The following is a 26275-nucleotide window of genomic DNA, read 5'->3' on the forward strand; positions in this document are numbered from 1 at the left end:
AGGAGGGTTTTTTTCATGAATGATTAACAATAAGAAAGCGACGATTTTTGAGGCGTCACAACTTAAGCATTTGACGTAGATATCACAATGGTGCTTAGCTCTCAATTGTCAACCTACTAGCAGTCTTCACGATTTCATTCATCCATATTTTCCTTAGCAAATCAAAACACACAAGTACATCCAAGTAAAATGAAAGAAAATATGGCTCGCCAAATCAAGAACATTCCAATTGTACAGAGATAAATCTTCAGCACATACGAGTACATGATCTCTGAAAAGGTCGGATTTCCAGCGACAACATTATTGGAAAATAACCAAGCTAGCTGGACGTTAAAGATGGCTTCCTATGAAAAGCTTGGCATTATGGAACTCTCAGAGCAGACTGCGTTGAAAACTTTGTAAATTTCAGCAAATATTCAATGACACGATATTGAAACGCAGGGCCATAGGGGAATTTTAAAAAAAACTGTCGCTCAATTTTCCTTAAATGCATTTGCATGCAACATGTGCGTTGATCACGATTTTTGGAACATGGAAGGTAACCGATACAAATGAAAAAGATAGTCTCTGAAAGTGGACAAAATTGAAAACAGAACATCCAATGTTTTCTTCCCAGACCATGTTCCATTCATTTTTTCCTGGTTTATTCATTCACGAGGTAACCCTGTACTTTTGGTTCAAGGATCTCAACTTCAACCCACGTTAACTCTGGATGAAGGTGGTATACCAACGGTCTTGATGCTGATACCGTCCTCTCACCTATTTTTAGATGGAGACATGGTAATGATAAACCCCCTTATCCAAGAAACTCGATCTTTTGAACATCCCTGGGCCTTTTTACACGGAAAATATTGGTGAAGCCCCTTGTTACGTGGATATATATTCCTTCTACACACATTCTCTATAGGAACCACCATCACTTCCATCAAGAGGTTGTGTGGTGGTCAGAAGCCAAAAATGTTATTTGCACCATAACCAATTCTCAAGAGATTATCTCTTACCTCCTTCAAAAGAACCCGAAGTACTTTGTGAATCCCAGGAATTGAATTCATAGACGGGTCATCAAACGATCACTGGAATCTAGGATATGAAAATGAATGCGATGCAAAAGTAACAATTTTTTGTATTTCTGGGCTACAGTCCAAATGTTTCATTGGTGAGCATCTTTAAATAAAACCAAACTGATTCGTTCACATTATTCATGGACAGGTAGTTTTGTAGTTTCAAAGCATAGAGGTCTAGCTAGATACGTTATGAGAGACGATCGTATTCTTACCCACCATTGAATGAAATTGGAGAACAAGCCGTGAACAAAAAAAGCAAATTGTAGATTTCACGACCTTGCAAACTTAATGGAGCAAACAAGTGCTTTTGTACTTTCATAGGCATATGTAGCTATTAATCTAAAATTCTTCAACTACATGGAGCTATCTGTAGTATAATAAGATTTCAAAGAAAACTGAATGACATATCACCGACTATGGATTGACCATTCAAGGAGAAACATATTTGTAAATCAAAAACTCTGAGAAAATCGTTTTTCTTTTCCTTTTGTAAAGTTAAAAATACATGATTGTGACGATGAAAATACTCTTAAACAATCTTTTCTACTCCGTTCTTCTATCAGTCTAATTTGGTACTGATAATAATGCTGAAATTTGACAAATTTCCCTCTAAGCGAAGGCAGAGTGATGTCTCTCTTTTTCTTTAGCACTCTACTCAATACTAACGAACGCTCGCGTTCTTCTTCCATTTTAACTTTTGTTCCCACTCAATCACCATGATGGCTTGTTGGGTTCCAAGAAAACGTCAGAAGCAGCGATGTATTATTTTCCTGGGTGGGTGAACGAATGTCAGAACCGCCCACCAATCCAACCAGATGAAGCGTTCAGTTTTTCAATGTCAATGTGTATTGCTGCCTTCTTTGAGGGTGTAACTGTGCTTTTGGGTCGGAATCATCAGGTACTGTGAAGATACCTCCGGTCTGGGAATCAAGGTTTGTCTGGCCGGTCCATTCGGAGCCAGAACCTTCAAGGTCAGGTCGTCATTGGAAGAGTTGTTCAAGCGGGGCTTTGAAAATAGAAACCACTTGGACAATTGTTGAAGATGGAGCTTCTCGGTTAGGCCTTGCCTAGAAAGAAACAAAAGCGGACATTCAATTCACTTTTTGCACTGGTCTCAAAAACGGGAATGGATGTGTCGCAGCCTAAATGACTCGGAGGACCAATGTATACGAAAAGACTGATTAATGATAGACTCGGCAAGGCTTATCTGGACTGGTTGACATTTCCAAGATAGTCGATCAATCATTGTCTGGGTTGAATTGTTTATTTTGAGCTTTAGTGTTGAAAAATGAATTTGATAAGCAAACCCAGTTGCTTACCCAACCCAAAAACGCAACGCAAACATCATCAGTCTAAATGTTGATAAAAAGCTGGTCTTCCGATGAAAATATCTTTGAGCAAGATTTAACACGGTGTGCCACCTTTTTTATGTCTTTAGTTCCACATACCATTGATCTAACCGCATCGTGCTCGTTTGTATATTTCCAATATTTAACTTCCTTACCTTTTAGGGCTTTATGTTCATCTTTTCAGAAGGATAAACCGTTCCGTTTTTCTTTAAACAAGCACGCCATAAATCAGATTGAATAAATTCATATAAATAATTTCTGTGTCAAACGCTACTTCAACTAATCATTATTTGTCAGACTTGAGGTGTTTGGGTCGAGAAGACAGCTAACCACAGTGGTAAAAATACCCTTTAAAATTTTGATGGAAATTCCCAAGCACATCTTGGCATTTTTCTCCCTCAGAAAATCATGGGGAACAATTTTGATTTTAAAGCTTTATGAAATTCTAGCCCACATAAAAAACTTACAAACCTAAAATCATTATAAAAATAAAATTTTCAAAAACCTACCCAATGTAAGTTGGGAGCACATTTAGTTAGCTCTTGAATATAAATTATGAAATCATCTATTACACCGCTTCTTAGTTACATGGAATTTAGTGGTCCAAATTTCATCGTTTTTAGCCCCGAAATGCCCCGGTTATATGTTAATTCCATTTCCAAAAGAATTAATATCGATTTTCAATATCACAAATACAAAACATTATTTTTCCTTTTCTTACATAGTCTCATAATAGCCAAAAATGCTATATAATGTCACTTAAAACACACTAAAAGTGTAATCTTTGAAAATTTGTTTTACAATCATCATGGGTACATTTAGTTATGCATTTACTTGAATTCTGAAGACAATATATACAACAAACAATGTTATAGATTTTGTCGTTTCTTGAAGACTGTGTTGAAACTGATTGAAAATAGCTTCTTTAATGTTTCATTAATATTTGTGAAATTTTCACTGACCAGTCAACTAAATGTACCTTGGACGCTTTTAAAAATGAATTTGCAAAAATCTGCTTTTTTGAAGGTTTTAGATATGTTTGTGCCAGGTTTTAAATTAATTTGAAATTATGCAAGAAATGGAAAAATAATCATTCAATTTTGCAATGATGAAAATCGATGTTAATTCTTTGAGAAATTGAATTAACAGATAACCGGGGCATTTTGGGGCTAAAAACGATGAAATTTGGACCACTAAATCCGATGTAACTAAGTAGCGGTGAAATAGATGCTATTGTAAATTACATTCAAGAGCTAACTAAGTGTGCCCCTAACTTACATTGAGTAGGTTTTTGCAAATTTTAGTTTTTATAATGTTTTTAGGTATGTAAGTTTTTCATGTGAACTAGAATTCCATAAAAAAATAAAGTTAAAGTTGTTCCCTATGGCTTTTGGGGGTAGAAAAATACCAATTTGTGTTTGGGCATTTCTCTGGAAACTTGATAGGGCTTTTTGAACACCGTGTAACGTTATTCGATTCTGCATGTCTTTTGCTTGGGTACCCATGCATTAAGTTCGGCCACTTTCCACAAACATATGAATGACTTGGGCTTTGATACTAACTCTAGAGCATGTTTTTACCCTTCGCTTGCGTTAATGAGTACATGAATACGTACGTAAGATTCCCAGATTTCTAGGCCAGATACGTGACGCTCAGGAATTATTCAATGCCCTATTCTGTGCGTCCCAATGAATTTGACTTTGGACCCATTTAGCCTCGCGCTTCCAGTGGAAAGCAACTACTTATTCAGGAGGGGGAGGAGACCCCCTACATTTTCCATGCTTGTGTTGAACTCAAGGAACGACGCAAGAGAAGTGGATTCACCCAACCCCCTACAATATTCTTTAAATATTTAGCATCTTGAATGATTGTATTTTTTGTCGGAGTAGCCATGTTCCTGTTTTTTTGTCAGGTGACAATGGAAATAAATTCCAGTGTTCAGGCTTACTTCGAAATAATTTCACATCATTCTAGTATATTGTGCCACATCATGTGGCCAAACGAACCATTAGTGGTTATGGTCTAACTTCCATCAAAAATAATGGATTAATCATCAACCAAAAGAAGCACTTTTGTCATGGTTAAGGACGCTCAGTTTTTAGATTTAACTGTGCCCATCATATGGTGTAACTAGTTCAATGTTGATTGAAACTGCTTAAATAGAAATATCCCGATTGTAACAATTGTTAAGGGTTTGCTCATTTTCTCAGCACTCCCTAAGCTTTCTCAAAAAACCTTTTTCGATGGTAAATAAATTAGATTAAGACGCTTAATGCCCTCCCACAGACCATGGAGCAATATCATCCTGAATAATAGCCTTGCCTATCCGAAATGCAAATGCAATATAGAATATCTAAATCCAATGACCTTGAATTAGACATAAACGAGAGATCCATCCGACTATTTGTGTGGACGTCTAGTTTTTAATGGCTTTTTATTTATTTGTGGCTAGATGGGTTGAATTATACTGTCCGTTCCATAATTGATTTGATAAAAGAAGACAAATCCCTATAAGACAATGAGTTCCATGGAACGTAATGCCACAAAATACCTCATCAATCTGTCTCCGTCAGTACAGACCATAATCTCAACACGGTGACGTAGAAAAGATGGTCATGATTCAATTACAGAAAAGTTCTCAAATATAGAACACGATGTTTGTTGAATCAGGAGAATTTCCAAATATGGATCGAAAAGGTTTCACTTCGTTTACTTTCGCAATCAGGCCTTCCTGTTCTCTGCCACGCAAAGCCTCTCAAAACAGTGGAACACTCTTGGGCTTGGGTTCTTACTAGCGAATGCATAAATTCCAGAATGTTTATTCAAAGGGCAGCCAGGGCTTGTAAAAAATCTTTTCCAAAATTGACCCAATCTTCAAAGTACATATCTTAAGGAACCCCAGACATTTAAAAAAATGCTTTGGACGCTTTAAAAAAATATCCTGCGTACTCCATTCCTTAAAAATCAACCAGTTCAAATTCAAATTTGCGAAAAAAATTGTGTTGTCGTAGATCAAAGAATATGGACAGGTTAGAGTTTTGACAAACAAAATAGGGTCTCCAAAGAAGTGTCTGCAATGCAAATAATATCAAAATTTATCTAAAAAGTTTCTCCAAATGTTGTATTCTATGTTTTCACATCCTACATCCATCAAAGCATTTCAAACCCTAGATTCCCATATCACTCACTATCCTGCAGAAGATCAGGTTTCTTTAAAAAGACTAACAAAATGTCAATTGATTGAAAATATGCCGTAACATTTTAAGTCAACAAAATTCGATAGAATTATATCACAAGAAGTTTTCATGTTCCAAATAATTGTTAAGTTTGAGAAAAGTCAAAGCCAGTTAATACTCGTATATCTTGCTGAAACTTTCTCCATCTGTTCGGTCTCATCCAAAAATTGCATGAAAACATTTTTGTCTCTTCATATTGTGAAAAACGTGCTATTTTATAAATACAAGTGAAATGATTTAACCCTGATAACAAAGGCAGCCTTCACAAGGCAACCTATAAAATAATGATAGGTTGAAGTTCTTCATATAGTCAACGATCTTGAAATGATCTTAAAGGTTGCCTTGTGAAGGCTGCCTTTGTTAGCAGGGTCAAATCATTGCACATGTACATACTTATTGAATGTCATCTTTTTCACAGTATGAACAGACAACAATATGTTCATGCAAGTTTTCAAAATTCACATCAAGGCACATTTCGCTTGAGCTCCAAGTACATTTCCCATCAGAGACGTTATAATTAAACACTGATAATAAAAACATTAAACAACTTAGAAATTTGGGTGAGATCGAGTCGAGTCAAAATCTGATGGCAAAATCAGTTTCAAAAATGTATCCCTCATTGGGGGTCCGTTTTAAGGCCACTATTGAATTGCTTCATACATCAGATGTGATTCTCTTAACGTTTAGTGCACAAAATACATTGTGAGTAGTTCTTCCTCCAATTTCTTACCTGAACTTCTCTCCTTGAGAACAATACACCAAAATATTTACAGACGAGTTCACCACCAATAAGAAATGGTTCACGGATATGGAGCAAAGGAACCAAGCGGGTGGGCAAAACATATCCCCACAGTCCTCAATTTGGGTGGCCATGAAGAATTCATGAAGATTGAGCAGCACTCTGAAAAATGATATTGAATGGGAGGCTCATCAGTCATCAGCATCCGATAAAAGAGTTTTGAACGTGACTTGAATCTTCCCTGATGACCTTAACACTCCGCCACCAAATACTCAAAAGAGCTGGTTTTGAAAAAAAATAACCAAACAATCACTTTGACCAATGAGGACATCCTGCTCAGTCATTCCATTTTTTGAGTTAGTGTAAGCGCCACCAAAAAAACTACTGAAATGATGGATCTCTCAACATTTAAGAAAAAAAGAATTCTTGTCATAGCTACCCCTCCTCCCCTACACGAAATATGGTTTACGTTCTGTACTTCAGAGGGCGCTTTGTTACTAAGTCCATGGAGTCTTTCGGAACTGGAGAGGAATGCTTTTTGAAACGTCGTTAGAAGACGTTTGAGTGTTGCGTTGCCTCCTAATCGTTTACTTGATTGGGAAGGAGGAGTTGATTAAACACCCCCTCTGCGGGCTTACTTCTGATTAGGGGGTGACACATTGCTCGAACGTCTTCTAGCGAGGTTTTGTAGTGCTTTCCTCTCCAGGCTTGAAGGCCTCGATGGTTAGTCTCTGACATGGTAAAATTCAATTTCCTTGTCTCTAGTCTGGATGGGATCTTTAATCATTTTAAGTACCCTAGAAAACCAACGTTACCGATAAGGTCAAAAAGTCCAAATCGGAAATTCCCCGGCTTTCCAATCTCAAAATAAATATCCTCAATTTTCCATATTCAGAGCAAGTCGATTACAAGACAAACAGCATATATCAGTTTAAAAGTTGATATATTGATCTATTTTTTTTAAATGTCTTCCTTGTTGCGTTTTGATCATTCCCCATTAATCCCTATCCAAGTACTTCTCCTTGTTCAATAATTTGTGCGATACTTAGTTATTCATTTTGTGTTGTGCGCAGAAATAACTGGTAATTCGATGTTGGGGAACATGCTAGGACAAACAATGTAGCCTCAATTAGGAATATCTGGACTCAAGTGACACTCACGTTTATACAATTACCTCTCAATTTGTTGTAACGGTATTTGATGGCCATCTTAGGAACAAAGCTGTCATTTATGTTGCGATAGCCAAGCAACAGTGATATACATGTTAATCCAAATTGAATTTGACATAAAGCTCGCACAACTGGGGATTGTTTGTTGAATATAATTCGAACCCATGCCTCTTTAAGTTTGTTTTTTAATGACTCTTATACTTTTTATAGCGACAGCTGACTTTTATGAAGATACAGAAAATGTTTCCTGTGCACTATTGAAATTTTAAAGTACCATCAAAAGTCTTACTAACTTACTTTATATATAACCAACAATATTTTTAACACCGTCTAGTAACATTCAATTCAAGAATTTGTTTGTAAATCATTTTAGAGCATCAGAAAAGAGAGCAGATTGTGAGAATGCTACAAGAAAAATTGCTGAATTGTCATCAAACGTTTGAATATCTCCAGAAATGCCTTTGAAGGCTACATTTCAAATATTCAAACGAATGTATAAGGTAAGCCGGGAACGGCACCAGTTCCATCAAGGTTCCATTCCAAAGGGATAGTTCCAGGATAACGTACATTTTCAAATGTGACAAGGAAAAAGGTTTCCCATACATATGAAACATGTAAAGGAACCGTGAAGTGAAAGAAAACCAGGAATGGCATGTCAATCCTCGTTCTTCAACCAAAATGTTTTTCTTTTTCCAATTTTAGTCCCCCTAAGTTGTCACGGACAAGACATCTCAGTCACATTCGTTTTCATGAATCGCTGATCGAGCATGTATTATTATTCTCTTTCGTGCCTCTTAAATTACGAACAATGTTTTCTTAAAAGTCCACTTTGACAATTGAATGTTTCAGTTATTCCTAGACATTATCAAATAAATCTTTGTTATAATATAAGGGTCTTTGGAATACCAGGATATACAAGCATAATCTCTGCAATTCATACACCATATGCAAACATTCAGTGAAGGAAAGTGGGAGAAATTACCTCGTGTAAAACTGTTTTTGAATCGTTTCAACGACTTAATTACTACTAGTTTTCAATTCTCAATGTGATTCAACCTAATCCAAGTGAAATTTGCTACAGTTTTACCATAAATTTGGATGATATCCGATTAGCTTAATCAACATAGCGTTGAATGAATTACGTATTTAGTTCTGGACGAAGGAATACAAGATAAACAGTTTAAACTTGTATGGTTCCAATTGATCGACCTTACTGATTAATATTGAGCAACATGTACCGCTCATTCCAACGATTGCAGTTTTTGTAGTACTATACTTTTGTAGAAACTATCTAAAACTATTTGTTCTTTGAATATAAAGGTACCATGTAAAGTTTTACTTTACTTTCTCTCCCCTCATAGACAAGAGATAAAACATCAGCAGTATTATCTCCTCAGATCCACTCGATGCCCCGCATTGTGATCACTGATCAGCCATCATCTGCAACCACGTGGTTTTCTCCCAAATCCCAGATCCCAAGTGATTAGTTTTACCTGGGCAAGTGGCAGCCGAAGAAGACAAAGACAATGGTCAAGAGGATCGAGGCCATCTTGATCTCCCGTTTCGATACGGCCTCTTGCTTGCGTCTCATATTCGGCTCAGAATTGCTGTTCTCATCGGGTCCATGGGTTGGATTGTAACCCGCCGAGCTGCCGCCTATTGAGGTTCGTCGAGGACCGCCCATTGTTTGACGTTGAACCTCTCGAGTTTTTCTCGTTTCCACTATCTTGAGGTAGATATTGATGTTCAGGTAAATAAGTGCCAACATGGGGAGCACACCCGTGCCCAAGAGTCTGAACCAATTGACGTAGTAGTTGATGTAGATCGGGTTCTTGCGTAACCTCGTCACCACGTATGACACTTGAAGGGTCTGGGTGTCGTTGTTCATGGTCTGAAAAAGTCGTCTATATGTTACCTGGTAGCTACATCCAAACTCCTGCTTGTGAGGTGCTATTGAATCCCGATATTATCTTGTAAATACCATTTCCAGTTCCAACAAAAAAGGCCAGTTCAATTTAGTTTTAAAATTGAGATAGATCATGTTTGGTAGATTGGCCAGTTACGTGTTTCGAAGAATGGTTCAATCATACCTACGTATGGAACAGCTCATTAGATTCAGCGAGAAAAAGCGCTCCAAATTGTCATGTTGGAACTATCTCCTTTTTTGGGAACGGACCTTCAGCCTTCAGCACAGTTAAAGGAAACGCAACCAACATACTGGTGTACAACTTTTACAAGGAGTGTAAATATTGGAGCTCAGTCTGGGTTCAAACAAAAGCATATGAGGGTCTTTCTCCAAAAAAGGTTGGGTTATGGTATTTCCATAAGAGCAGCTAGTTAGTTTTGCCTCCAAAAAGATCCAATACTGACCACTCAGAGAAGGTTATGGATGGAGCTAAACGACCTTGAAGGGCTTATCTGAGATCTATGTGCTTTGTGAAAAGGTTCCAGGTAACAGGCAGTTAATGTAATTTGAAGGTTCTATATGGCTGGGTGATCAGTAGCGATGATGTGATGTAAAAAATGCATTTTAAAATACTCCATCATTTTCTATCGTATTTTCCGGGGGCCTAAACATCTTTGAAAATTCGGCTATTCTTGTATTCCCTTGACCATCTTGGACATTTCTCTGGTCGAAAAAAATTGAATCGCAGAAAACAGGACTCTCTGATCACATTTGTACTGTCCACTCCAAAAAGATCATGGAGAGTGGTCAACGACCTTGTCAAGTTAGTCTAAAGTCTACATCCTCTTTGTGAAGGGCTTCAGAGAACCGAAAGTTAATGTGATTTGGAGCGTCTACCTGCCTTTTGATTAGGCCTGATGATGAGATAAAGTAGTACCAGATCCGATGTACAAGATTGAGGCACTTGATACGGATCATCCATCATGAGACTTTTTAAATGGCTGTTTTTGCACATGCGATCCTTTGATAGCTTGCAAAAGTTGGAAAGGACATGATTTGGCAAGAAGTGTCTGAAAGGAATTTTCCATAATTCTGGGTAATCGTGTAAATGAAAGGTTGCAATGGATCCTGTGAATAAGATAATCCTACGACTTCTGATGTTAGACTGAAATTGGCAACACTTCGATGGGGACACGAAGTATATCATGATGTTGAACATTTTCTACGCTATCATTGGTATTATTCACACATTTCCAACCATCAATGTGCTCACCTATGAAAGGAGAATTTCTAATCATTTAACATATTCGAATGGTAGTTAGAAAAAAACTTTGGCACTCTTGGAGAGCCTAAACTTGAATAAAAGTTCAATGATTTTTTTGAGCACGAAAGGCTACATGAAACATATTAAAAAGTATGCTATATCAAACTATTTTTGAGGAAAATTGGCTCTTGGCAAACTTAGATTTTCTTACTTAACTTAAACCCCACGTTTTTTTTTTTTTTTGGGAATTTTCGATGCCAATTTCAATATAATCGAGAATAACCAAAATATAGATTATGCTCTAGTTCTATAAGCACTCTTCCTTGTAGTGCTAAATACTCAATACTCTTCCCTCCAAATGTGCTTTGTCTCCAAATTTACCATGAATGAAGGAACAAGCTTAAATGAGCGTGACAAGAAAGAACCCATTTAGCACAAATGCAGTACAGTATGCATGTTCCATTGCCTTCAATGGCAATTGGATGTGATTGGTCTCAAACTGTGCACGAAGATGCCATTGACGCACAAAGTGAGAACCTTTGATGGATAGATTGAATAAGCTTCCCAACACGGACCAAGGCATCCTAAGACTGACTTTTGGATATTGGCTCCATTGTTTGAACCGTTCAAAATCGACAAATTTGGCAAGTTTGGAGCCTTGTTCCATCAAAAGCAGAAAGGTATGCTCAATAAAAACTATAGAACCCAGAACTCGCTCAATACGAGGCCTTCGCAGAAGCATTCATCGAGTGTGCCACACTAACGAGGAGGAGCGGAATGTCTTGGGTAAACTTTTTTTGGAGTTGGGTTTGGAGCAAATCCATGACCGATTTCTGATGCCCAATAAAGCAGCGAAGTGTTCCAATCTTGGACCACTCGACCACTCTGAGTCAGCCCCAGGGAAAAAGTACTCCTTTGTGGTCAAAAGCCAAGAGGCCAAAGTCATGGATGGTTGTCTAAACGTACTTTATCTAGTTTAAGACCTCACTGAGTTTCTTGTGGATGGATGGTTGTTGGGTTGAGGATTTCATTATCCCCATCACAAAGAGACTGACTAACACGGACATTGGTGCAAAAGACCAATTACCTCCTCGCAACGACATACGATTCCGCAAGGACAAAGAGCTCCAGAAAATGAATGAATAGGCCCTAGGATGAGGATTGTCGCGTTTTGTCCCAATCCAGTAAAACTTGATTTCTTCTCTGTGTGCCAAGTAAGGCGCATTTAAATTTTCGTCAATACCAAACGCCTTAGTCAAAAGTTGCTGGACCTCCTTCATAAAAGTGGGCTGGAAAATTAACGTACTTACTCAACGAAACAAGAGACGCATTTTGTCAGAAGGAGAGCCCAATCGTCAAAATAGTTGTCAGTCTATTTTCTAGTGGTTCATACACACTGTCCCTTTAGGAACGGGAACAGAGTCGTTCACTTACCTCTTTGAGCTTGGTCTCGAAGAACTTTGGGATGTTAATGAGAAATGCAATCACGAAGACCGGACCTGAGAGCTTGAGCACTCGTTTGGTGACAGATTGGGTGGTGGACATGGCTCGATATTCGTAAGGTCGACACACGGCCAGAAATCGCTCGAAAGCAATGGCCACGACCATGAAAATGCTCATGCACAGTACCACATTCGTGGCCGGGTAAAGGAAATAAGGGAACATGTACGTATACAGATCGAAGGTCAGTCCAAAAGCCCGTACGAAGCTGTAGTCAAACATGGCAAGGACGATCAAGAAGCTGTCCACGGCGGCCAGAACAATGAGGAGACAATTGAAGGCGTTTCTCATGTCCTTTCCCCAGAGGATGTTGATGGAGAGAGTATTCCCAAAGAGGCCGAAGAGGCCCACAACCACAATGAGGACGCCTTCGACCCAAAATGTAAACCATTGGGATATCCGCAAGCTGTCGGGGGACATGTCGCAACACGATGTGGACGACAACGAAGGGGTGCTATTGACTCCATGGGGAGTCGAACAATTGCTCGAGAACATTGTGGTGGCCAGAAAAATGTCCTGGTCAATCGTAATGAGGTCCTCGGTCAGTTCCATTTCTGAAACGAAAACAACCAAGCACTGCTTGAAGAGAGGGTTGGGTTTGGAATGAATTCATGGCTTAAAATTATACAGATGACCGATTCCAGTCATTTTTGTGATGATGTGATGATGTGATGATGATGTGATGTTTTATTTAGGGTCTCGGGATATCATTAAAGATAGATAAGTACAAAGCGGGAAAAATATAGAATGGAAAGTGAAATGTACGAGATCCCTAGGTTGACCCATAAACCATGTGGTTTGTTTTCATGGGCCACCTTGTCTAGTTGAGACTCTGAGTTGTGACAGTTCTTCAAAATTGGATGTCTGAGTTACTGAAAGAAAGGAATTAGGTACAGGAAAAGCAATTAGTTATGTTACAGTTGGTTATATAAGAGTTCGTGATTGTTTCCGTCAAATATTGGGTCCATCCCCGCAAGGAATTAGGTAGGCTTGTAATTCTAATGTCATTTGTTTTACTCGTCTTGAACACTGCACTTTTACCGACAAATTGCAATCGAACTGAACATACACAAACATTATTCATTCAAATCATCTGAATGGTCCAAATCCCTTGATCTTTTCAACCATGCAAAAGTAACACTCGGAAATCGATTCTTGTCAGGGGAGTTCTTTCAATCGTACTTTAGATGAAAGAAGAATGACAGCGTCCGTCGTTTGTACTTCAATTTTATTCTTCTCGTTAATCTAGAGACAAGTGCGGGTGTCTCTTAATTTAGTCTATTATTAACCATTGTCACCCTCTTGAGAATGCCTTAGTCCTGGTTCTATAAGTCAAGTCAATTGATTGTTGCTTTCAAAGAAACGTCTGACGATGATGGCTTTGGTGCAACACTTCGGCACTTGGAAAGAAGCTCTTGAAGTGGAACTTGTGTCGAAAGCTGAGGATGGTAACAAGTCAGATGACTGTGAGCTCGTGCATTACTTATGTGTTTCCTGGAAAGTCGCGTTTCCCAAAGGATGTAAATAAATTAGAGGGCTTGTAACTTTGTCTGCCGAGATCTCTTATCCCTATGCATCATGTTGTGCAAGAAAGAGCTTATCTAAGTGGAGACATACTTTTTGTGTGTTTTACTGTAAGCTTTTGTTACAAAGCAATTCCCAATTGTTGATTTTTTTCGAGGTGCATTCAAGAATATACGCCAGTTGGACGTGTGAAGGCTAACCTTTCAAGATTTCCTGTTAACGTCATTCGAACTTGATTTCTAATTCGAAAGGTATCAATAGCTATATGCACGTCATCTCTGAGATCTTCCTCGGTCGAGATTGGTTTTGGAATGGAATTTAATTCTACATTGTGAGGTGATTCGACAGAAGTCGCATTTTTTTTTGTTGGACCGGCTTTTCTAGCCGCTAGAGGGAATGTCATCTACAGTATTATTTATTTCGTACCTCTTATCTTAATTTTTTATGATATTTGTTCTACTAACTACATTTTAGTGGGCAAATCGAGCTAGTCCTTGAGTGTAGGGTTCAAAAATGACTGGTATTTCCGATCAAATCTAGGAAATTCCAGGGAAATGTATTCCTCCAGAACACTTACACGTATTGAAGAAATAGCGTCTATGGCCCTTAGCAATATATGTTGTTGTGCTGTTAACTTCACTAGAGAAATTTGGAATGATCTAATTGCAAAACTGTCATCAATATTTTGATGTTAAACGATATTGAAAGCTTGAATTGGTTTTCAAAGCCTGGGAATCCAGATCTCCTCTTCCCCTAATTCTTTTCAAGTGGATCTGCTTCGTGCATTGCAAAAAGCGCAAATGGCCTTGCATAAAAAAAATCAATCAACCTGTCGTTCACGTTCAATAACAACAAGAGTCAACATCCAAGTGATAAATATATTGCATAATAAAATAAATATACTTCTTTTTTCTTACTTCTTTTTCTCCTCATAGAAATACGAAAAAAAAAACTTAAGAATATATTTTCTAAATTTAGACATCTGTGAATCGGAGTAAGGGAGGGTAATCGTAAAAGTGAAGTCAGATAAGGCTTTAAAATGTCAGATAAGAATCCATGACACTTCTTTACGCGATGTAAACATTCTTTATGTGAGTCAAAATCCGAGTATGACCGTTTTGTGCTTTAGCATAGCGTTATAAGTATTTGAAACATTTCAGAACATGGTTGTTCAATATCCTCTGATTAGCCTTGATCAGTAGCTATAAGTCAACATAGCTGATAAGGCGAGCATTTTAACTCTCGTACCTACCTCTAAGTTAAGGCTTGGACGTTACCCTCTTAGAATGAGGATTTGCTTACCACTTTGGCGAGGATATTTTCATACCAGCCCCTAACTCCGAGGAACTAGCTTTAAAAAACAGGCTACAACTCTGCAAAGCAAAGAGTTGTAGGCGCAAGTTTTGTCACTGGGCAAGCATACAAACCTAAATTAGTAAGAGAACTCTGCAACAGATTCCTTAAAAATGCATCACCCACCCCTTTCTTCATGACAAAAAAGAAAACCAGTGTTATATTTTCGCTCCTTTCCATGATGGCCTCAAGAATGCGTACAGCAACTTACAGCCGATCGAAATATTGATTTGTCCGCATTACGTTCCCATTTTTGCTCATGTAAAGGAGTTGCTTGAGTTGGACATGTGCAAACCCGTGAAAATGACTTGCAAAGTGAACAAAAGGCCAAACCTCTAGAGACCATCAAAAAGCCCATTGTCGTTCATTCATTCATTCATTCATATTGGCTCAAAGTGTTTTTTTTATTGTTTGATCATAAATGCAATGGAAATTTTCATCCAAAACTTCAACATTGTCTTGCTTGCTAGGATACCTTGTAATTCTTTGAGATTTTCAATAAACTGTGAAACTATGTTGATGGGAGTTTGCCGATGTCAAATCTCCGTACCGTCATGTGAAAACGCAAGATTCCGTGAGGATCCTTGTCAGCTCTATTGATAGTTGCAAGATCCAATAGTTTTTCACCAAATGGAATGGCAGAATTGGAGGTCGTGAAAAATAATGGCCTGACTTAACTCCTCAAGCTATTATGGTACTGATCTGTTCAACCATGAACCACTGGAATTTGTACGGGCGTGCTTGGGTCCAGATGTCACATTTTGGAAGTGATCGAACTCTTTGCGTTCTCATTCGCGATCAAATGTGGCGGAAGATTTGGTCGCTAAAATAGGGGATTTTTAATTTTAACTTGATCGAACAACTGACTCAAAAGTTATGCCCTCTCAAAGGGTAGTACATAACAAGGCAAAGAATGAATGAAACCGCTCTCTTCTTGTAATCAATTACCAGAAGAGAGTAAGCTTATCCATTTTCAATAGAGGTATGTAATGCGCTTTGAGGGGGCACAACTTTTGACTCAGTCATTCGATCTAGCTGAAAATTGAAGTACATAATTTTAATGACCCTAGGGGTCGCCTCAATTGAAAAAGTTCGCAATGCGCTGACTGGATTCCGACCCGCTCCAATGGTTCATGGTTCAACCAAAGTATGGCAAGGGTTTGCCACTGATGATTCTGAATACATTTTTTTGGGCAAGTGTCAGTTGGATAAAGTTGGTTGGGTCAGATAATTATCTGGGGGAGGGTTGGAGTCATTTTTGCTTCATGCCACCAAATACTCGAATCCGACAGAGTTATCAATATGCAATCCTAGGTGAAATTTTCAAGCATGAAATTACGAGAAATGAAGACATTGTTCGCACCCATCACTGCAACAGATCAAGATTAACAACATCTCCATGTTTCGAGGCGTCAGTCAGCTTCACTCCAATTTATCATGTGTAAGTTATTGAGTTTACGAATGTGTTGTATTTTTACCTCCAAGTTACTTAGCAATATCTCTTGCGAATCTTCCAATTAACCCATCTCTTAGGGCAAAGTTGTTCTACTTTCGTTGGAGACTGAAGTTGATGAGACAACTTCTGATTATTAAAAGTCCCTCCATCAGATCAATCGAGGAGATCTTTCTAAGCCAACAAACTTGGTGTTCTGTGGCGGTGTTCATGCTTGGGGTCTTTGTCAAGGAAAAAAATTGGGAAAAGGACAACATTACTTTTTCAAACCTGCCATCCTAGAGAGGTGTTTTCTAGGAATTTTCTGAAAGCAATTTTAGTATGCCCGCAAACAAATCCCATTCCAAACACCTCGTATGTGTGGGGCCATAAATTTCAACCTTTATATGAAGAGATCCTTAAACGATTGTTGAATGTGTTTGGAAATAATTTTGCAAGCGAAAGAAATTCTGAAATTCATGCAGCAAGAACTCAAACTAAAAAGTATCACTATGACTCCAAAACGATAACAAAGCTTCAATCGGGATCCTAAAAAATAGCGAATGGAAAAGTGTCTTAAATTGTTTGGGGGATTCTAGTGTGTTTTTATATTGAATATATTTAATGATAAAGACAATAGAATAATTTTTTTTGCGACTCTCGGCTCAAGATAATGTGTAAATTGCATGAAAGAACGTTTTTGACGTTTACAATTTCAAGTTTGTTTTACATTTAAATCTATTTCGACTCCTTAGATACATTATACACGTCTTAAAACACACCAAGACACCGGGCACGCTTTTCAAATGCAGAGCTCGTTGACTTATTTTGAGAGCCTGGTGTGTATTCCCATCCATCTACAAGTATTTTTTGAGTGCATGAGAAATGGATGGCCCTCAAAAAGGGAGGGGGAATTTGGTTAATTGATTCGGACTTTTATCCCATTGTTGTGGTTCTGCTCAGCTTAAATCCGTCCACAAGCCGACCCACATCCAAGTCCATCCAAGGGTGAAGAGGCATCTGTCGGGTTCCCTAAAGCCCCAAATGCTATCAGATTATCACGAGTATATTGTTTTCCTAATGAGTAAGCGGGTCCATCTTGGTTGTAACCATACCTAAATAACAATTAACACTTTGGTCTAGCTTGGTCCGGAGTCCGGCCACAGGATCTATGTAATACGTACGGACTACACAAAGCATCGTTCAAGGTTTCAGATGGATGCTACTTGACTATTGTTAATGAAGGAGGCTTTGTTTCCTTCTCAGTAGAACCGAAATGAAAAAGTTGTGTTCCACTCTCGACAACCTGACAGTCCTGACTTTGAAGCATTGGAGCATTTAGGTCGATTTAATTGCCAACCTCCGCCGGGAGCAACTCACACTCAAGGCAGTCAGGGGCAATTGGAGGTTGTCCTTTGACATTGATGAGGGTTAGCTAAGGGAAGGGCTGTTACACAATGGCGACTCATAATCTCCTCGTGGAAGACAACTTGGCCTTGGAAAGAAAGATAAAAAAAGGCTCTGTCACTGAAGTCCCCGCAATCATTGCCCTTTATTAATCAAAGACGGTCTTCAACAAACAGTAGATCTATTTTGAGCTGGATGTGGCAGGACGTCAGCTGGAAATGAATGACGAGTGGGTAATGCCATCTACAGAATTGCCCATAATTGATGGGGCACAATCCAGGCAAATTCTACAGATAGCATTTGTCAAGTGGTCAATAAAACGACTAACTGGGACGAAATATCAACAAAAATGGTATACGTAGCTGTGTATCGTTTTAGTTATGCATGCCGTTCGATGCTCGGGCTCGTCGAGTAAGGTAATTTTTGTTTTAATTGTAGCTCTAGTCGTTCTTATTTTAAAACTCTTTTGAGTTGGACTTGTGACAAGATTTAGCTTTGAAAGTGGCCTATGCCCTACCCTTGGCTATCATGTAAGAGCGCGCTCATAAGAAAAAAGAGACCAAGAGAAGTTTTCGTGCTTTTAGACTACTTTCATTCATGAAAACTTTAGAGAGCCAGCTTTTCTTGCCATAAGGCTTAGTTACTTAACAGCCACCAGTATTTCTATTAGTCCTTTTCATTGAGCGGAGAAAGCGCCCTCTGCTTCGTCCAGGTGCGGACAAGCAAACGTAGAAACGAAAAAATACGCTCTAAGATGCCAGACCTTACCAAGAGATTACTAAATGAACAATTTATAGCTCAAGTACTGTGACACAATGAAAGAGCCATCAACTCTTCTGGGAGACGTGTCAAATTCTCTATGGGTAAAATTCCGAACAATTATGACATGTAAATCATCACTCTACAGGAATTTGAATACTGCATGATTAACAAGGCATCAACATTTTGCAATGATTGTTTCCAACAAATTAGTACTAGAAAAGGCACAGCTTCACCAGATTTTGGTGCCTAACCTTAAAAACATTACTTTTTTTAAACTTACCATTGGTTTTTTAGCACAATTTAACCGAAAAAGAGGATGAATAATTTATCACTATTTGGATGTACAAAGTGTTTGTAATTTTGACCTTATAGAATTTGAAGGGTCTCTCAGACGGGTTGCTGGTGATTTATGGTGTTAAACTAGATCAGCAACAAGTTGGTCAACAAAAAAAACCTTGTTAAAGTTAGGCATCTTAGAGCGCATTCTTGTATTACTTCTTTTGTTTGCTCACAACGAGAGGAGGGAGAGAAGAATGAAAAGGACTATTTGAAATTTCTCTTCCAGGCACTAATGTGAAAAATGACGCCCCAATAGTACAAGGTTGCGTGAAGTAATTATTCCTTTGACTGGACACACCAATTTGAAACAAAAAAATCGGTCATGAAATCATATTGTTATCCCGTTTGGGATAAGAATTTGAAACCTTCTCAAAGTAAACGTCATGTCTGCCTAAAAAATACAGAAATCCAGATCGTATGGCGTACTTCGCACTCGATCAATATCTAATCTGTTGTACTACGTGGCTAAAATAAATAACAAAACAACGACTTTGGTCTCACTCCGTCAAATTTGACTTATTTCAACCGACTACTAGTTCTCAAAAAACTTAGTACAACGTTGAAGCCATTGGCGTATCAAAGTGATCATAGACTAAAGCTTTGGAATGGTGCAAAGAAAAAGAAAAGAAGGAAGACGTTAAAAGTTAGAGTGTAAGAGTTGCAGCCATCTATGAAAATGAATAAGAAGGTTTACAGTCTTAGCCCAATTATTTCGATCAGTTCTCAATAGGTTTTTAGACTTGCTTTATGCATGAATAATTGATTTGAGAGCAGACCAATAATCCACATATACTGTCGTCCCCCCCTCTCACGAAATCAGAGCCGGAGGAAATTTCCTTTAAAAATAACTTGAAATCACCAGCTATCTCTTTCATCATTAAAACTCAATGTATCTCATGTCAAGTTGGTGATCAAACTCTCTGTATTGGCTGCCTATGCTGCACGAAAATAATTTATGGTCTGCACAGACGAGGACGCTTTATGAGCTGGCCTCCAGCCAATATAACTTTGAGTTACTTAAGGCAAAATTCTTCAAAATCTTAAGGTAATTTAATGACCTCGGTAGCATAAGGGGGTCGTTTCCTTTTTCGATAATGTTATTCACGAGCAGGTTTTGGCAATCTACTATGGCTCTCCCCCATTTAGTTTGGGCTGCCTTAAAAGGCTGATGTGGGAAATAAGAGCTCGTGGGTATAATGTTATGTGTAGTTTCCTAACACGAAAAAGGTCCCCGGTTCGATTCTCTTGCCCAATCTTTCTCTACACGAAACTTTAAGATGCTGATCAGTAATCACACTCACAGACAGAAAAGCAAACTGTTTTGTATTTAATTTTTCACCCCTCTGAACCTACAATAGCAAGGGACAATGACTTAAGGGAGTACAGAACCAATTTACACATGTATTACCTTCTTAGGATTCTCACTTCGTCGTCCAAAATACGCACCATATTTGTAACAAGATTGAATTTCCACTTTACACACAAAGCTAAAGCATTGAGGTAGGAAAAGCATTCCAAATCGTCCTTGAATCAACACGAGTGGAACAAATGAAACATCAAAAAGCCTTGGAAACCAATGATCAAGTGTATGGTAGGAGATTTGCTGAATCAACTCGACCATCTAATGAACCATTGGCTTACCAGGCTTCCTATCCTATTACTTGACTTTCCCATAAATAGGACTTGTAGAGACTCCCGAACGAACGAATCAGAAAGCCTTGTGCGAAGGCTAAATCAAGAATAAGATCAACCAAGAAGCCCCAATAACATATTCTACATAAAAATAACTTGTTGAATACTCAAAGGGAAAAAGCGCCTACCTTTGAAAGAGAAGAGATGTAGTTGTTCAAAGCCACGAAGAAAAACTGATCTCGGGACCGCGAGGCTTCCCATAAGCGGTGTTTCACTCTCGAAGAAACTTGTTCCGCCTTCTTGCCGAGAAACGGAAGAACGCGAGGAGAAACACGGCTCAGATTGGTGTGACGAATGGGGAGACGGTTCCAGTCAACGGTCTTAAATTTGGGAAACTATGATTGATACATGACACGAATAGCAAATCAAAGGAGCAAGATGCGGTTGAATTGAGGGGCAGAAAGGTCTAGCAAAAGGTCAAATATTGACCAATTTTAGATTCCAATGGCGATCTTGACTTCTGACAAGAAGAGCAACCTTGTACTGGCCCACCCCAATGAGGGCAACCTTAGATTTGCAAGGGGATTTGTTGGATCTGTTCAATTTCAATGCTGTGCATTCATATCTTTCCAGCAAGGAACATGTTCATGTTAATTCAAGTTTTCACTTCCAACCTGTTTGCAAAATCCGAAGTTGGTAAGTCGGAGCTGATTAGAAGTGCCTCATATTGGTTGAACAATTGGGGATTAATGCCGTATTAAGCTCCTCTCAAAACCGTTGGAGTGAGCGGCATTTCTGTATTCAAGGAAGGTACAGCCAAGATCGGATCAAGTACGTTTTCAAAGCTATGCATCAGTCTGGATGATCGTGCAGGCCTAAAAAGACTACTTGGAAACCGCGTCCTTTTCCTGAAAGCTAGTATATCCTAACGAAGAGACAATTCACTTAAAGGGGCTATGGCTACCTTTTGGTTTTACTTGTACTTCCAATGGCCACCTCACCAAAATCGGCTCTAAGGCTCTTTTCAAAATAAATATAAAAAAATAGAACCTTCAACCTTGCGGTTTGGAGAAAGACATTTTTTGACATTCACTTGTGCAGGTTTGTGTTAAAGTTACACTTTCAAAAGCCTTTGTTGCCGATCTACATGGGGCCGTAGTGAGCCTAATTACATTATCTATATCGCATGCTCTAGATCTAGTTTTGTTGACTGCTGTCAAAAAGGTGTAATGGCTTCGTCATCTGAAATGATCACTATTCAGTGTTTTTTTTTATATAAGACTGCACATCAGCTCTGGAGTCTATTCATGATCGTATCTATCGAGTTACGTGGTTACGAAGGACTCATCTTGTCTGAAAATATCTCGCTAAGTATTTGGTGTGTTACGATCCCAATTTGCAAAATTTGCATTGTAATCGGGTGCCAGACAAACTTCAAAGCGCTTGATCTTGGTCTTTTTTAGAAATCAAACTAGAAATGTCTATTTATCAATTATGATGAGACTACTCGTATCTTTAGGATGGGCAATGCTACTTTTGAAAAGCTCAAATAGAAGTCAATGAGTAAACCAGGTCAAAAGTTGTAGATAAATACATAGGTTAAAGAATCACCTGAAATCGCACAAAGAACTGCTACTCAGCTTGCCCAATTATGGGCACTGACACGTTCTGGAGGGCTGTAATGGCTATTTTTCTTATCATATCACGCAATATATAGATAAAAAGTACATTCTGTCATAACAACTTCCTGTACCAGAATTTGAGCTCGCTAAACGTGGGGGAGAAGATTCTTGCCTTGTTCACACTGCCTCTTAGAGTGATCTGATAGACTGATCTTGTCAATCTTTAATATTGCACAATAAAAAGAAACTTGAATTCAGTAGCAATATATTGACAACCTCAAAGCGAAATTATTACAGATACATTTTGCTGTTATGTTATTACTGTAAGTTTCATTACCTGGTAGAGATAACATTACCTTGTTTTCAAATTTCTTAAAAAATGTTCCTATGATGCAAAGATAAAAGAGAGACAGAGCTGTATGAAAGGGATGGATGGAATGTATCGACAAGAGCTTGATGATATATTTGCATCCTATTTGTACTTTCATTTCAAAAGGATTTGTTGAAAAAAATAAAAAATAAAAACACTTCATTGTCCCACGATTTCTGATCTCAAAAGTTGTAATGTTAAGTATGTGAAGTAAAATGAATAAACTTTTTGTCTTGAACTACTAAGTTTCCAATCGTGGCAGTGGTAAGGAAGTCCGCCAAAAATTGACCCAAATTTATATACAATTTCATTTTTTGAAAGATTTACACAATTTGTAAGATGCAAGTTTTGGTCTTTATCAGGGTTATTATCAATGATACATAAGCCTGTTGGAAAAGTCTGCTGAACCATATCCAAGACATTCAAACGAATTCAAAGCTCCCACTAAAAAGAGCAGCAAACGTCACTGAAAAATAAAAAATACCAAGAATGTGATTGAATTGTTACATGGGAATTTTGCGGAATTTGTCAACGACTTGGAATGGCAATACACAGTAATGGATGAACTGAGTAGCATAATCGCCACATTATCAAAAATAGACGCCCATGTTAGTTTGCGCTTGTCTAACAACAACTTAAATGTGGGCTGTAATTTCCACGTGGAAAAATTAATACTGCCGCTTGAACCCCCAATACCGTACACCAAGTAAATAGGGTTGGGTGCATTTAGCCACGGACTTCTAGAGATGTGGACTGCGAACGGACGCAAAAAGTTCTTTCCTCCTAAACCGTTCATTTTACTCCAAATAAACACTTTATACGACCGCAAGATCTTGTTAAATAGATGAACTTGGCCAAATTTAAGCCCAAAACTATGATTATGGAACTCAGGAGATATGTCCAAAGTCATGAAATAAACACTTAATAAAATTTGAATTTTTGGCCTACTTAGTTTTTGAAACTATAATTTGAAACGAACCACTTTACAAATAAATTGCATAAAAATTACCCTCCTTTAATTGTGGAGATCTACATTCCTTATTTTATTACTTTAATTCGAAAAGTGGCTCAGAGCCGCTATGACCAAGAGCTGGCCGATTTGGTGGGTAAGCTTGTTCGCAGTCCATATTTCTAGAAGTCCGTGATTAAGCATTTCATAAAAGGTTTGTGAAAATAACACCGCCCTAGCAAGATTATGTGGTTATTGAGGACGAGCGAAGTTTGTTGTTTGCTAGTTGTTAATCGAAAGCCCTTTAAGAGGTACCATAAGTGTTTGGTCTTCCTCGCTTGCCATCTTCGAAAGCTCGTGCCTTTGGCTCCATTGGGAAACGTTCGATAAGGTTAGGAAATGTAAATTACTTCCAAGGTCAAGCTAAACCTAACAAATGACAAAAATGAGCTGCTTTTTCTCAGAAGCACTAACACAGAGCCACATGGTTCGGTTCAGCTTCATGAAACAATCTATCCGTCATCACTCTGGATTAAAAAGGCCAGGCTCAGCGGCGCTTTATAGGTCAATCAAGGAATACTTTGGGTCACCCAACACTCAACACGTTTTACAATCAAATTGCACATTCTCACTAGCTCAATTCTCATGTAACACAGATTGTTTAAGCAAGGGCCATTGAAAAAGAGGCGTGCGAAAGAAAATGGTTAAAAGAGAAAAACAAAGTGGAGTTATAACTTAGGTAATTGAAAGAGCAAGTGGTATTAAATGATCCTAGGAATCAAAGGCTTGGACGTTAACCGGTATGAAAATACGCTCGCCAGAGTGGTGAGCGGATGCTTATGTTTTGTAACGTGCAGACCTTAACTCAGAGTTACAAGCGTTTAAAAACTCACTCTGGACTACTAAGGTTGTTGTCAATCGATGAGTTTGTTAGAGTTTGTCTACTTCAAGTGAAATCAATTTCGTTTCTTGCTTTTGTTTCTAAATCGGTTAATCTTATATTTAGATTGTTCAGTATTTGCCCATTTCTTTTTGAGTATTGCTGTATTATCATGCCTTCTTTGTTTATTGAAACAACACACATCACAACATCGCCCATGGGCATGTCCGGCTTGGCCGTGAAGGCCTTCATCACGGCCTCTGGGGTCAACTTGGTTGGCCTTCCACTCCTGGGCTTGTCCTTGAGGTCGTCTCCAGCTGCCAGACGATTCCTGGTGCGGCAGACAGTGGCCTTGCTCACATTGGCCAAGGCTATGATGGCCTTGGTGGAGTGCCCGGCGCGGATGAGGGCAGCCACTTCAATCCTTTTGGCCCCCATAGCACACGAAAGTTATCAAAATGAAATGTTTTTTTGAAACGAATTTGTCAATTGCAACTGCCTGCATTAGGCGGGAAATTAAATATTGAAATGAGAACATGTTTAATTCATATAATATGTTCTAAAAATGGTCTCAATACTTTTGCAACGCCCGGTATAGGTAAGGTGTTCCTTTCTTTTTTTGTCAATTGTCTTTGGGTCACTGTCAGACCATAACCTTGATTTGGCTCTCTGTCGTTAGATTCGTTATAATTGAACAATCCGCTCTAAAAGATGATGTAAAAAAGTTGTACAAAAAGAATTGATTTAGCAGGACAAAAGAAAGTCCAAAGGACGTTTTAGCCAAGTTCTAGGATGATTGACTTTGAAACTTTCCTCAACAGTGCCAACCTTTGCATCATTCTCAATACGTTTTCCCGTTCTTGAAAGACTTGCTCTGCATCTCGTCAAGGTTCTACTGCACATCAATACTATTGCAATCTTCTGTAAAATTTAATCTTGAGACTTCTTAATATACGTAGACTGAAGGTTTGTAGGTGGAACCTGTCACTCCTAGTGAGATTTCCATCGGCAAAATACACCGTCTGGTTTGAGCCGAACGAAAGCTCTTTATACAGGAATTATGGTATCGGCACGGGCACTTTAGGATGGGCCTGTCGCTTTCAACACTCGAATGCTATAGAATTTTGCAGTGGTTCATGATTTTTGCGAAGTGTATGTATTCATCTCTATAATTCAACATTTCGGTAATTTCGTTTTGCTACTCGCACGTAGTCTTTTTTTGGTCTGTTTTTTCACGGACTTTCTAACCGTTGCAATGAATGTTATACACGGTATTATCAAAATGAAAGGTCATATTTCGTTTATGTTTTTCCTTTAATCTGTATATGATATTTGGTCTACCAACGTATTTGAGTTGGCAGACAGAGCTAGTCCTTGAATGTAGGGTTGATCTGGAATGCTGGTTCAAACCGATGTTTATCTTACAAAGATGGAATCCGATGTTGGAGGCATGTTATGAATTTGATTATTAATGCCCCTCATTATATATAATTGATTCCATTTTTGTATCGGACCTTTGGGCATATTTTCCCATACTTGAAAAATGGTAAATTTACCGTATGATTTATTGTCACGCCAATGGCTTTTTTTATTTCAAGACAGTAAGGCTAAGGAAAACCAAGGGGGAAAAAACCGAAATCACTCACCCAAAACAGTGTTTTGAAGAACACGTGATTATGTCAACTAGAGCATGGAGTACGGACGTACTCCATGATTAGAGTTAAGCTGTTCCTTTTCCCCATAGCCTTCTTGCGGGGCACGAAATCTGGTTTACATTC

At 38.4% G+C, this 26275-nt stretch overlaps 1 protein-coding gene across 1 annotated transcript; it reads right to left on the bottom strand.

Annotated features, from left to right (window-relative positions):
• Nucleotides 1-1109: 1109 nt before the first annotated feature.
• Nucleotides 1110-20949, bottom strand: LOC131890972 (FMRFamide receptor-like). The gene is made up of 5 exons (XM_059240433.1): nt 20865-20949; nt 12162-12781; nt 9051-9448; nt 6380-6550; nt 1110-2131 (listed from the first exon to the last, which is right to left on the bottom strand). Exons 1-5 carry the CDS (start codon nt 20935-20937, stop codon nt 1903-1905), a joined length of 1491 nt encoding a protein of 496 aa, XP_059096416.1. The 5' UTR covers nt 20938-20949; the 3' UTR covers nt 1110-1902.
• Between the last annotated feature and the right edge of the window lie 5326 nt (nt 20950-26275).

This window comes from Tigriopus californicus, chromosome 11 (assembly GCF_007210705.1).
Source record: "Tigriopus californicus strain San Diego chromosome 11, Tcal_SD_v2.1, whole genome shotgun sequence".
Classification (NCBI taxonomy): Eukaryota; Metazoa; Arthropoda; class Copepoda; order Harpacticoida; family Harpacticidae; genus Tigriopus; species Tigriopus californicus.

Bases quoted from the DNA above. Each gene is read 5' to 3' on its own strand.
- LOC131890972 (XM_059240433.1), bottom strand. From the start codon at position 20,937: ATGGGAAGCCTCGCGGTCCCGAGATCAGTTTTTCTTCGTGGCTTTGAA. The intron at 6,551-9,050 runs GTAAAACTAATC...ATCATTTTTCAG, and splicing joins TTCGGCTGCCACTTGCCCAG to AGTGCTGCTCAATCTTCATG. The intron at 2,132-6,379 runs GTAAGAAATTGG...GTTTCTTTCTAG, and splicing joins TCTCAAGGAGAGAAGTTCAG to GCAAGGCCTAACCGAGAAGC.